The 14,328-nt window shown below is 44.0% G+C and overlaps 1 protein-coding gene across 3 annotated transcripts in view; it reads right to left on the minus strand.

The window, feature by feature from the left end:
• The window catches only part of DPYSL3 (dihydropyrimidinase like 3), a 115,062-nt gene that overhangs the window by 12,516 nt on the left and 88,218 nt on the right, over positions 1-14,328 (minus strand). For all 3 annotated transcript variants that reach the window (XM_001102251.4, XM_077937319.1, XM_015141156.3), the window contains exons 4-8: positions 13,139-13,303; positions 10,726-10,787; positions 9,747-9,827; positions 5,841-5,909; positions 2,725-2,845 (exon numbers count right to left, since the gene is read on the minus strand). In XM_001102251.4, the coding sequence (XP_001102251.1) occupies positions 2,725-2,845; positions 5,841-5,909; positions 9,747-9,827; positions 10,726-10,787; positions 13,139-13,303 (498 nt within the window). The remainder of the gene's footprint in view (positions 1-2,724; positions 2,846-5,840; positions 5,910-9,746; positions 9,828-10,725; positions 10,788-13,138; positions 13,304-14,328) is intronic.

Consider the following 14,328-nt stretch of genomic DNA (forward strand, 5'->3'; position numbering starts at 1 on the left):
TGCTAGCTCATAGCTAGGTGGTTGGTACCAAGTTTCTCTATGCCAAAATCTGGGGCCAAAGCTACCCTATACAGCCCTGCACTTCTTTAACTTTGGTCCTCCATCTTCCACAGTGAAATTCTCCATAAGTTTGCACTCTATGGCCAGGATTACAAATAGGTTTTGCCTTGTTTCAGCTCTGTTCAATTGGTAATGGTTGCCTAGAATTCCATGAAGGGAAGAATTCTAATAATGTTTCTGGTCTCAGTAGAAAAGACTCATGATTAATTAGTAATGTCTGCCATGGGCAAAAGAAGGAAGCGATGGCAATGATTCACATAGGACAGCCCTGCTTTTTGGGGTAAGAGTAAAAAAAATCCATGTGATGAGAATTCAAGGGCTCTCCAAAAATACTTACACACTAAAGGATACAGGACCATAAAGATATGAAGAAATGAAAGTCACAGCAAGCACTCAACTACTATTGAAAGAAACAGAATTTTAAAAGTGGAAGAAATCTCCCTCTGGACTATGTTTAGCATGGAAGAGTAAAAGAAGCTAAGACAGTAATTACAACTAGTTTGAATACCAGTTCTCCCATCTGGTAGATTCTGGACAAGTTGTGCTGCAATTTCATCTGAAAAAGGGCATTTCTGAGAAATGCCTATTTCTCAGAGTTCTTTGAGAATTCTACATAATAAAAAAAAATTAAACTGTTTATCTCAGTACAGGGCACATAGTTGTTCCTCATTAAATTGTAGCTTTCTAATATTAATTCTGAGCAGCCATACAGTTAAAGAGCCCTGATGATTGATGACTAAACACACTGAGACTTCAACCATATCCTGCTCAGGAGGGAAGCGCAAACCCTGCTACACTTTGTCCTCCTCAGAATGCTCTTGAGTGTTTCCCTGAGAATGATGGTCCATGAGATGTTTACTGACTTCAATCTCAGCAGCCAGTTTTTCATCCCTGAACTAACACCCCCATTCCACCCTGGAGACACAGCTGTACTAGTTCTGCTCGCCAAAGAATTATGAGCCAAAAGGCTCAGGGTTAGGATTTTTCTCCATGAAGTTTGAAATGAGACCAGCATATAACTAAAACACCCTATCCTGAGCGGCCCCCAGGTCACCTGGAGAATGGTCCCGGTCAGAATGCAGCCTCAGCAGAGGGCATGAGGGTGGTGGGGGGTCACGGTTGGCAGGGGTGTGTGTGTGGCACTGGGTGAGGGCAGAAGGGAGTTCCTACACATGTCTTCTTTTTCTTTTTTTGCTTTTCTCCAAGAATGAGTGAGGAGCACTGGGCAGCTTTCCTGGTTCTCGCTCAGTGACTCATAGCCAGTGGAGCAACCACGCCATGTCAGTTGAGACTTCTAAAAGCTAAGGAGAAAACAGCAGGCCTACGGAGAACAGAGGAAGGAAGGAGGTGCCCCAGAATCTGTCAACTAGGAAGGGTGTCTAGACAATGTGAAAGCCTCCCCTCTCGCAAGAAAAACAGGGTCACCCTGTGCCAGAAGGCCAGGCAGCTGAACACTCAGCCATCAGCGGCAGCTGAGACTATTTTTAGCTACCACAGTCACTCACACGTGGAGTTTCACAGGCCAGTTTTGTAGATGAATCACGCATCTTGGGCCTCTCCACTACCAGAATGGCCACTGGCACGCAGTGGTAGCAACCGCATCACCGGGCCTGGTAAATCCTCTCACAACGCAACACAGAGCTGCACATCTGAAGCTTCTCACCTGCACTCATCACTTACTCAGCCTCACAACGGACCCCACGAGTCTGACACTGAGGATGAGAACCGAAACAGAAAAGAAAGCTCTGAAAACTTTAGCTAAGCACAAGACAAGCAGGGGAATCCCAAGTTAACACCAGTGGAGCAAAGAAGCAGAAGTCAACAGGCAACAGGGACAGAGCCAGGGTCGTGAAGGCTGTGATGGCCCACATGCTTTGGAGATCCACTCAACCCCTTCTCTAAAATAACCTGTGCTAGTCTCAGTGGCTCAGGATGTGTGACCTGCATCTGCACTGTGGCCTCAATCCTGGCCAGATACCATCCCCGGGGTGTTTACTGGTCCAGGGATGAACACATGACCTAAGCCAGGCCAGTCACAGTGCTCCTGGGGACTTTTGCTTGACCTGCTAGAAAAGGTGTATTTTACTTTCCCATCATGCTCTCCACCAAAAATTGAGGACAACAGGTGCCTCTCAGCATCTATTCTGTGACTGTTCATACTGAACATAAACCAGAGGAAAGACAGCCAAGAAAGGAGTGCACGTGACAAACCCCTAATACCATTGTTGAGGCCCCTCGATCTAGCCATACCTGAAACACCTATAATCGGTTATTTACTTGTGCTTGTTTAAGCCAGTTTGAGCAGGATCTTTGAATTTTGCACCCAATTTAATCCTGACTGATATGTCCATTTATAAAACTCAGACAAGGTGAACTGAAAATCAAAGGTCAAGGGGAGAAGGAAGATGTACAAAGTCTCAGAAAAACTGATTCAAGCTGTGCCATCTTGGACAACTCACCTAACCTTCCTGAGCCTCAGTTTACTTACATGCCAAGTGGGAGAAATCCCAGGATCCTCCCATCCACACCGGATGTGGAGAGGGGTTTCCTAGGGAGCAAGGCAATGAGCAAAGTAGGCACCATTTATATTACACAGGACAACCAGAGAGGGAAGGAACCACGCAGTGCCATCAGGGGCTCCGAGATCTTGGAAACACAAATCACCTTTTTTCCTGGCTTGTGAGATGAGGTCAGCTGCACTCTTGCTCATGACCTTTGTGACGTAGAGAGGGCAATTGGTTTGGCTGGCAATGGTGATGGCACGGAACACAGCCTCAGCTTCCAGCTGCAAGAAAAAGTCTCCAGGAGTCAATAGAAACAGGAACCTCTCAAACTGGTGGCTCCCACCTCCACGAACTGTGAGGATGCAGTGCTGCACAGAGGTTATGGATAATTTTGGCAGGATCTGGAACTAGAGAGCCTATATCCACATCTCAGATCTACCACTTCCTAACTGTGTCACTTTACTCAGCTTCCCAGTGCCTCTGTCCTTCACTAGTAAAACAGTATAGCACAGCATTGTCATCTGAGAGCAATGCCCGGCAGAGGGTAAGTACTTTTTCCTTAGCCTCTGTGGTTATCACAAAGGTGACATCTGAATGAAAGCCTTTGCTCCTCAATCTTCTCAGGACAGAATCTCTGGGAAGACAGAACAGCAAACCATTATGTCTAAAATAACAGCCAAGACAGTTAGGCATCCTGGCTCCTCAAATCCTTTCCTGCAGCAGTAAGTGGTCAGCAAAGGGTTAATTCTAGGAGGCATTTCTTACAAAAATAATCCCCAGGTTTCTCAACACAAAGACTTCTTTTATTATTGATCTCTCCCATCTTATCCTAATGTAGAATTCATGTTTTCAAATAAGCTAACCAACCCAGTGGCATTTATTAAGTAAGAAATAAGAAGTTTTCCCATACTTTATTAACAAAGCAAGATCTGAGAGCTGAGACTCTTTCAGATGGCCCGGTTCTGAGTCCTGGTTCTGGCACTTATAAGCAAGGTGACCTCAGGTACATTACACAACCTCCCAAAGCCTTAGTTTCCTTGTCTGTGAATTGAGGATAATAGGGTTTGACATGTTGGGCTGTGATGAGAATTAAATGAGTTAATCCTTGTAAAGCAGTTAGCCCATTCCTAATGGGAGAACAAGGTAAGTGCCTCTTGAGGGTTTGGTACTGACATTATTATTGATAATATTTTCTAACCAGTTGAGGGTCTGTGTTACTCTCAAGTGGTCTGCTCTCAATTGGTGTGAGTTAGTCCAATTCAGCACACAGCAAAGACTTTGACATTTTTCCATTCAATTGGCAACAGTTCCTTTTTTTTATGGATATGACATTCTGGTTAGCCTGTGGAGCCCAAAACTTAAAAAAAAATACCAAAAATAGCTTGCAGATGCCCAATGGTTGTATAATGCAAACCAGTCACTGCCCATAGTGGGTGTAGCTCAGCAGACAGACTCTAAGAACTTGGCTGGCTGAGCTGGCCTCCCCCAAGCTGCACTTTATTCCATGTGGATGGGACCTTGCAGGCCCCTGGCCATAGGCAAATGTGGACACCTTCCTGAAGCACCCAGAATTTTGTATTCTGGAGCAGCTGTCTCTGTGCCTGAGGTCCCAGCTCTCTGAACAGCATCACTTGAGATGGTGTCTGGGTGTGCTTGAATTGAAGAGGGTCTGGCTCCTCCTATGCTCACTCCTCCCCCTTCACACCCATGCTGACCACTTCAGCTCCCCCAGGACCTCTGTCCCGGTCCCTTTGATCTTATTCCTCCCAAACACTACAGGTTTCTCAGCACTTTGACAACATGACTATCTTTGGAAGGTTACATCACCCTCCAACTTCACCAAAAGGCCTTCCACGGCTGTAGAGATTTGTGGCCGAGAGGCTTTTTTACTAAAAAGGAGACAGGAATAAGGAGGAGGGTGGGGTGGTAGGGCTAAGGGGAGGTTGAAAAAACAAACCAAGGAACAAAAATAGACTTTGCTCTGAAATCCCCTGGCTGCTGCTGGAAATCCATCTTGCCAGCACATCTCCACAGTGACCAGCATTTAAGAAAAGCTTCAGAAACAATGCTGATCACTCTGGTCTCTTCATGATGAGTAAACCATTTTCCAGTCCTTCAAGTGTGATCAGCCAGGGGCTTAACCTCTCTGAGCTTCAGCTTCTTTACTTGTGCATCAATGGCAACCACACAGGGCAGCAGTAGCGAGAAATGAGATAACGTAAGCTATCAGCACATACTAGATGTATGCATTCCATAGAAGTGACCTACACCAGGTGTTATTAAGGAGACAGACTTCAGGGATGCTGTATGTGACTGGAACCCTAATAACAAAATTATAAATTATTTAAATGGCAATAAAAGTATCACTAGACACAAAGGAATTTCTGAGGTGCTGATAATCTGTTTCCTTCTTTGGGTGCTAGTTACACAAGTGTATCCGGTTTGTGAAAATTCATTGCCTCCTTAGCATAGAAACATTTTTGTCTATGTGTGTTCTATTTATCTTTTAAATAAGACTCTAAAAGAGATGGGATATGGGAATGCAGTCATTTCTGGTTATGATTCCTTCTTCTCCCTGTTGTAGGGTTTGGAATGACAGAACAGAAACAGGGCTTGCTTCACTGATATGGAGGGCCTTGACTTTGCTCCAGGTGCTAGACCCAGGCTGCCCTTCCAAAGCCAATGTGCTTTCAGGTACATGGGCAGCCAATTCCCAGCTCTGTGCTCCATGCCAGCAGGTGAGGCTGCTGACATCTCGGAGACATGGAACCAGCCTCTAGTCACCTTTGTTTTGTTATTTGGCTGCTAAGCACAGACATAAATAATCATTCATTTTATATATGAGAAACTTCCATACCTGGACATAATCATCACATTATACAAATTGATGAGTATAATGTATATAAAAAAGTCCATTCAACCTCTTATTTATATGGCCAATATTTTGCAGGACTCAAAATGAAATAAGGGAGTAAGTGAAAACGTCTATGAGATTCACACTGAGATTTCCTTAAGAAAGGGATCAGAAATTTAACACTCCTGAATAGCTCTGAAGGACACTCCAACTTGTGATATCTTTAGAGAGATTAGGGGTCAGAAATAAGCACGTCTCTTACATTCCTTTCTAATTTTCTCACGGGCTCTTGAGCTGGGGTCAATCAGAAGTGGTCTTTGGAAGAAATGTTCCAATACTGCAACCTGGTACTCAGATTCTCATCGCCTTTTAACAATGTTTATTCATGCATTGTGTGTGCACCTTCATCCCCTGTAACTTACCTCCTCTGGCCTGCTCAGTACATGGCCTTCTGGGCCAGTTATCCCCATTTCCAACATGCGGGTTTGCTCCTGAAATGAAAAAAGGAAATAGTTATTCAATAAGCTCAAGTGAGATTTGGAAAAATTACACTGGTATGTTCTGATCTAAAGATCTAAAGAAGAAATATGTGTATGTTGAACAGATGTATTAATCCTATATTTGGAGTTGCAATAGATGGTAGACTCAACTAAAAGGAGGAAAAAAACATTCAAGGGTGATTTGTTTTTACTGAAAGAAAGAGAGTTGTCTGTTAAGACTATTTTTTGTCTATTCTGCCCATCAAGAATCATACCAGGTCACTTATTCTTCATCTCTCTCAGTCTCAGCTGCCTCTGAAACTACACTTGCTTATCTCATTTGTTTATTCACTCACGCTCTTTAAACCATTTCACTCAACAAAATGTACTGGGCATCTGCTTCCTGCTAGGTTCTGGGTAAGTACCTGCATTAAAGCAATGCAGCCCCTGACCTCACAGGGCTTACAGTTTAGTGCTATGTTTCCCAAAGTGTGAGCCACTCATCACTTACATCAGAATCGCCTGAATTGTTTTTGTAGAAATGCAGATTTCTCGCTCATCCTAGCCTACCACATCAGAAGATGTGAGGTTGAATCCTAGTAATGCATGTTTTAATAAACCACTCAGGAATTTTGATGTTTTAAATCTATGGCTTAAATGAATGGATTCAAAATTTAACCAAACAAAATAGTGCCTCCAAACAGCATTTTCTGAGTTAGTGTCTTGGTGAAATTCTGTTTAACCAAGTTGTGGACATGGCAGAAGAAGTGCATGTCCCTTGTGGCTGATGGCTACGTTCCTCAGACTTCTAGCCTCTTTCTGGAAGAAGCAGGTAGCTGGACAGTGAGCACACACATGCATGGACTGACTGGAACTGGCAGAAATCCCAAGCCACCACTCCTTCAGCGTTACTGGCATTCACTCTGAAATTATTAAGACTGGTTCCTATGAACCTCTGCACCAGCAGGCCTGGCCTAGTGACCTGGGAGTACTCTGGTAATGTGTAAGACACATAGGAAAGATGGTCAAAGCAACAAGCCTTGTCTCACTTTGAAACTATGAGGCATTTAAAAAGGTTAAGGATTCTTACCACCTGGAAAAGAACCTTCTGTTTTTTGTTTTTAGTAATAGAAATTTCTAAAAGAGGAGTAGAAAGGAAAATGCACATACTATAAGCAACCATGAGAAGTGAAATGGTCACTATCTCTAGCTCTACAGAATACAAAGAAAGGTTAGAGGCTTATTTTTCTAGAAAAGCACTTCCACTTTTCATTCTTACCATTTTCACTTATTGAAACTTGAACTGAATTAAATTTCTTCCAAAGTCTAGTGAGTTTCTACTCTAAATTGCCTCCAGTCACACAAGGGTTAAGGTCTCCAACTAAAGAATCTCTGTCTTAGGTGACATTTATGCTTCTGTCTTGTTTGAGTGCACCAGGATAATGCACAGGACAAAGCTAAGCTCAAGTGGCGGCTTCCAAGCACATTTAAATCACCAGGGGATTATTTTCAAAATACACTTGCCTGAACTCTGCTACTGACTTTTCCTAATTCCCGAATACCTGGAATTAGAAAAATTTAGTGATTCTAATGCACTGTTCAGGCTAGGAAGTCCTATTCTGAAGCCATGATGTCCCTATAGGTGGGAGATTAAGAATGGCAGTAAAGCCCCATCGATGCTACCTTACATGGGGATAGCAGTAAGCTTGTTGTGGCATTCATCACAGCTACAGTTACATCACAGTTTGGGTCATGACACAACTGTAGCTTAGTCCATAAGGAAAGGAACCCTGTCTTTTTCATCTTCCCTCTCCAAGGCTTGGCGCATAGTAGGCGCTCAGCGAATATTTGTTAAATGAATGGCTAAAGATGCTGTCCTCTCAGACTGTTTTGCCAACTTGAAATTCTTGAAAATCATCCTTGTTTGTATCCAAAGGCAAAGATTTCTCTCTCAGATATTCACTTTTGAATAAGTGCAGCAAGAAATTCTGAGTATAGCAGCTGCCTTCATTTAAACAATGTGATAAAGATCTTTCAGCTCAAGCTGAATTTAATAAACACACACAAGAAACTCATCCAAATGGAAAAATGCTCCTACTCTTTTCCCGACGGATCTTCCCAAGGTAGGGAAATAGTAGTGGGAGGGGAAACTAGAGAAAGTTCCATGCTAAGGATTCACAAGAGGAAAGAAACTGACAACAGAGACTTTGGGTTGAAGTCCATCTGCCTCCACAGGGGCTGGAATTAAATGCCAGAGAGTTTGGTTTCCAGGGCAGCTGAGAGAAGGGCTGGGACCTCTGGCTGCTGCTCTGAAGACTTGGATAAAGGGAGGAGTACAGTTCTCATACCACTGGGTTGCCTCCCACAGGACCAAGGCATTTGGACTCTCTACAGAAAATGATTTCATTATCTCTGGGTGTGTGGTGGACGTGGGCGAAAGTGCTATCAGGGTCCTGACTAATTAGCCTCCTTGGTCTCAGTGAGAGGAAACTGTACACTTACCTCACCTCCCCCACCAGCGAGACAACATGGAGCGTCTGAAATCACAACAGATGGAGCCCTGCATGGCTGGGGTGCTGCCTCCCCACAAGCCTGCAGCTGGGCTTGAGACGCAAGGGATCCCAGATATGCCATCTCTGGGTGAAGATACCCACTGAGGCACATCCTCTTAGGGGCAAAGATTTGGTTTTCCTAGTTATTTGCTCTAATCCTTGGGCCAGTGATCTAATCCTTCTGAGCCTGGATGGTCTCATGTATAAAACAGGGAGGAAGATAGCATCTTTAAAGGATTGGGAGAAAATCAAATGAGAATATACCAGAAAATTTACCAGTTCCTGGCACACAGTAGTCAGTGCTCACCAACTGGCACCTGCTATCAGGAAACTAATGGTCCGAGATGAGGGGAGGCCTAGACATTGTTCCCACACCCCTGCCGACCACAGTTACCAAGTTCTGGACAACTTCTAAAATAAAAGCACAGCCCAAGTATTAGTGAGCTACGGAATGCATCTGTTTTGGCTCACGTCAATAGCTACTGCCTGGCCCAAAGTGCTCAGGAAATACTCTTTGAGGGAATGAATAATGGTTTCTTGTTGCCAACATTATCAAATGGATGAAGAAAGCTCACTCTTTTTTTTTTCTGGCTGTCTCCTCCTAGCAAAGGCCAATCTTGAGATGTTTTCTGAGATAAACAAAACCCTTCCTAAGACACATCTGTCCATCTATTCCATTAAGCAGCCCAGGAGATGGAGAGATAACTGCTTCCTGCTTCCTTACAAATGATCAATTTGGGCGTTGGGGCCCTCACTTTCATCACTCGTTCCTCAAGTTTCTCAATATGATTTATAGGAATCCAGTGAGATGTTTGCTCCTCACGAGACCTAAATTTGCTCCTCGTGAGACCTAAATTCTCTATTATCTAAGGCTGTGAGTTCCACAGACTTGGATCCAATCTCTGGCTCCTGAGAAATGCTGCCTTACAGTCTTTCTTTATGACAGAGAATGTCTTGTAGCTTTGAGACATTTTCAGAAGAGAATCAGCAAATGCTCTCCCACTAAATGGTCCAATTTGAAATCCTCCTCCTCTTCCAGGATGCCTTTTCTGATTCTCCAAGAATGGCCAGCCCTCTTTCTGTTTTAACGCATCTTCTAGTTTCATTACTTGTCTACATTCCCCTCTCTTTTATTTCCTCCACCTAGATTCTGAGGTACTTTGGAGCAGGTTCTGTCTTTAGCAAGGTACTTATGATGGTGTCGTGCACATATTGAGAGCTGAAGCAGCACGGAAGAAATGAAGAAACAAATGGGATGCAGACCCAAAGCACGCTCCAGGGAGCTGCACGGTGTTACCTGGGCAATGATATCCCCATTCTCAGCATGAACTTGAGCAATGGCCCCCAGCTCTCCCAGGCAGGTGAAGATCTCATAGAGCTGAAATAGAAACGAGTCTTTGTCACTCTTGCAGGCACTTTTAGCAACCCCACAGAAGGGCCAATTACCAGAGCCCACGCTAAAACAAATGGGATAAAGCAGAGGAAATAAGTCACTAGGGCAGAAATATAGATTATATAGGCATGACCAAAGAGGAGGGCTAGTCCAAAGAAATCCTAGGAAACTGTGACTATATAAAGAACCTACCATGTTCCCTAGACAGGTAGAGCAAATACATAACAAAGTACTACCAACTCCTCTCCTCTGCCTCTAGCACACAATTTTAATGGAATTGTTTTCCCACTGAGCTGAGAGACAGCCTCAGAATTCTTCTCAACAAATGCTCCAGAAAACCTCTACAGCCCGGCCAGAAACAAACACAAAAAACTGAAACCCTTATCTCTTAACCTGTGAAGGTAGACATACCTTCACCTCTAAGCAGGAGGCATGGGAATTCATTTCTTGTATTTCCTCTGAAAACTTAGCCTCTATCTAAAGCAAACGCATGTCATGAATTTCTTAGTGGGAGAGTCAGAGGCAAGGCAATAGGATTATTCCAATCAGCCCTCCTGGTCCTGCAGGTGAAGAGCCTCACGCTTTCACTGGGCTTATGAGGGATTTGGAGCTTGTTTGGTAGATGGAAATTTAGGCATGTTCCTCCTCTTCCGTTTAAGAAAGCTGCTGCCAGTGGAAACTCTAGCTCCCTGTCTGTCTTGCCATGAACCCTGCCCGTTACCTTATTTAAAATGTAATGTGGACTGCAAAGGCTTCAAGAAGCATTCTGGCCCAGTGGTCTCCCACAGTGACCACAGTGATTCATGTTACAAGGGCCAAGGTCATCAGCAACAATAGGAAACCCATCCAGATACCCCAAACCACATAGCAAATGGGTTGTTACCTCTGTGTTAGATACTTGATACAAATCCTTATAAGCCATATAAACCATGAAGGAGTTAACCCCTGCAAAAGAGGGACGAGAGGAAAAACAAGAGAAAGACAACGTTATCATGACTGTCCTCCGTCCTTTGCTCCCACTTCCATTGACCATGAGACCCAGCTGCATTACCCGGGCTCCTGTCCAACATAAAGCAGATATTTGTATTCTTCAAAAGCATTCTGCCCTGCCCACCCCTGCCCCATAAAATCAACAATTCCTAGCAGATGTCATAGCACAATGGTCTCTTCTTCTGTGCCTCTTTCTAACCTCCCCTGTCCAGCATCCCCTATCCCAGAAGGTCAATAAACTTTGGTATTGCTCAAGGCAGTAGTAGGGTGGCATTAAGAATCACTCTAGCACACCAGTTGTGTTCATACCCTGGGAGCTGCACCATTGAAATCCACCACATACTAGTTCGGTGACCTTAGGATACTTAACCTCTCTGGACCTTGGTTTTCTCACCTGTTAAATGGAAAAATAACAATACCCTACTTCATAAAGTGGTTGTGAATATTAAAGGAGAGAATACATAAAGAGCTCTTAGCACCAGGCTTGGCACATATTTGGTTTCCAATTAATGGATCTCCTGGGATCAGTTCATTTTACTGTGCAGGGTGTTGGATCAGAAAGGAGAACTAAGATACAGACCCTACCCTTAGGGAACTAATGGGCAGGTTTTACCTTGTGCTTAAATATCTTAAGTTGTGGCTGGGCGTGGTGGTTCATGCCCGTAATCCCAGCACTTTGGGAGGCCGAGGCAGGTGGATCACAAGGTCAAGAGCTCGAGACCATCCTGGCTAACATGGTGAAGCCCCGTCTCTACTAAAAATACAAAAAATTAGCCGGGCGCGGTGGCAAGTGCTTGTAGTCCCAGCTATTCGGGAGGCTGAGGCAGGAGAATGGCGTGAACCCAGGAGGTGGAGCTTGCAGTGAGCGGAGATCGTGCCACTGCACTCCAGCCTGGGTGACAGAGCCAGACTCCGTCTCAAAAAAAAAAAAAAAAAAAAATTAAATGGTAAGGTTTATGTGTAAAGATCTATTTAGATCTCACCCCAAATAAACTACTAATACAGTGATTTACAGAAATAGGTGGGACTGGGGAACTGAGAATCATTTTGAGGAAAGGGGGATAATTTTGGTCTCTAACCATTAGGGCCCTCTCAGCCCACAATGTTCTGGGCCAAAAGTGGGTTGTAATTTGAGAACTTCCCTACTCAGAGTGGTTCAACTCAGGGCAGTCTTCCCAAACACTACCCTTCCCAAAAGCCTCTACATTATCCATGGAAGATGCAGGCTCTTTGATAAAGAAGTGAGTGTTAAAGTGATTCAATTTTCTACCCCAGTTGAGATGCCCGATGTAAACGCAAATATAGAAAGAAGGAGTTAATCTCACATTCTGTGTCACCAACAATTTTGCAGGGCTTGTGGGGTAAGGAGGGGGAATATCATCCTCTGATGGGTCATCCTTTCCCTGCCATCCCAGGGCGCACTCTTCCACTGGACTCCTAGCATTTGTGTCTAGACTACTCCTTTGGTAACGGTTCTTGCACGCCATGACATTTATTCTGTTGTTCTTCATGAGCCTGTTTTCTTTTGCCTTGCGTGTTCAGCAGAGGCCTTTACTTACACTTCTCTAAGACTCCCAGGCCGCCTTACAATGCTGAGCACATGGTGCCTATGTGTGCCTGTATGTGGCGGGGAGGGGTTTGCAATATCTGATGATCAAAAAGAAGCAGAGAATAGAGGAATCTAAGAAGACAGCAGAACCTAAATCATGTACTCACTGAGAGGACACACCCTGGCGCACACACAGAAACACATATACATATGCATGAACATGTTTTCACACCCTAAGCTCCCAGCCAGAGTACCAGCACATCCTTGCTCCTGGAAATGCCTTAGCCTTTTCTAAGGATGCCATTGTTATATGATAGTAAGGGTTTGATCTCTACAGTAAAAATGATACAGGTTAAAAATCCCTAATCTCATAGGTCATACTAGCCATAAAACCTTATGTAAGATCAGTTAACCTCTCCCAACCTCAGTTTCTTCCTCTGCAGAATGGGCAATATTGCATGGAGGTGAAGAGCATAGAATTTGAATACATCTACTGCTAACTAATGCTATGATCTTGGGCTGCTTATTCTAAGCCTCAGTTTCTCCGTCTGCAAAGTGGGGAGAAGAATCACTATCTCACGGGGATCCTGTAAGAAGTAAATAAAGTGCCTGGAACATTGTACTATCCCTACATCCAGTGCTCATGCTCAAGGTTCCAGGCTCCAAGTAAAAGACAGTGACTGAGCGAGTAGATAGTGTTGGAAGGACCGGCAAGAAGAAGCTAAGAGAGGAGGGAGGACAGCATGTTTGGGCTCACCTTTGTCCTTGATGAGGTTCTGCACTTCCTGCTTGACGCTGTCATTCCAGTGGGTTATGTCCACATGCAGGGCATAGTCACAGCAGCTCTTCCCATCAGCCCACTCTCTCCATTTCTCATAGGCCTCAGTCAGGCTGGACTCAGGCTCAGGCACCACATGGTCAACTGAATGACAGAGACCCCAAATGAGTCACTCTGAGACACAGCCTTTACTCCCCTCTGCCCAGGCCTGCTCCTGCTTGCTTAGCTGTGACTGCAGAATCTCTATTTCCTGAGCATGGAATTAACTTTTGAAGGGGCTCCCTGGTAGTTTCAAGAATGCTGATCACTTAAATGTCACAAAGCTATGTGATTTGGAACAAATTACTAGCTTTCCTAAACCTCAGTTTTCTTTCCTTTCAGTTGGTGCCAAGTGGGGTGGGAGACAGGGTGTTACTAGTGCCTTTCTTCTGAATTTATAAGATTAAATGGGAAAAATGCACGTAACGTCCTTCACCTAACGCCTGGCTCATGGTAAGTGCTTGATAAATGTTAGCCATCAATGAGGGCCTACTATGTGTCATTCTTACTAGTACTGTGGGGGGGTCACTGCTAGTGAAAAAAAGTCAGACTCTCTTCCAAGGGCGAATGCGAGGTTTAAAGCTAAGTCAGGGCACAAGACATTGAGGCTCTCTGCTATAGGACAAAGCTGGTGTCAGTTACATAAACCTGATACTGGGCCCGCAGATCTTATTTCCATGGAAACTTCTTGTCTAGAATCTGGTTTCTTTGAGGCCCAAATCTACTCTGCAACCATGGATACATTTTTTTTTAAACAATGGCATCTATAGTTGATGCAGAAAAGGCAAAAGTGTAACTTTCATATTCCCCTGAACGGCTGAGGCAAAGTACAAGTAAGGACAAAGTACAGCTAAGGACAACTTTCCACAGAGCAATTTTGAAATATACATAAAAAACCTGGACATTTTTCAAACCTTAACCCAATATTTATTCCTACACCTACGAATTATTCCTAGGGAAATAAATGAGGCTGTATACAAAATTTTGGTTCCACGGATGTTTACTACTTATTTATCTAAGTGAAAAATTGGAAACAATTGAAATTGTTAACAATAGAGAAGTTAGGTTAAATACATAAATCCTTTATAAAATGGATGAGTAGGAATCCACTTTAACTGTTGGGGTAGAAT

Source organism: Macaca mulatta, chromosome 6 (genome assembly GCF_049350105.2).
Source record: "Macaca mulatta isolate MMU2019108-1 chromosome 6, T2T-MMU8v2.0, whole genome shotgun sequence".
Classification (NCBI taxonomy): domain Eukaryota; kingdom Metazoa; phylum Chordata; class Mammalia; order Primates; family Cercopithecidae; genus Macaca; species Macaca mulatta.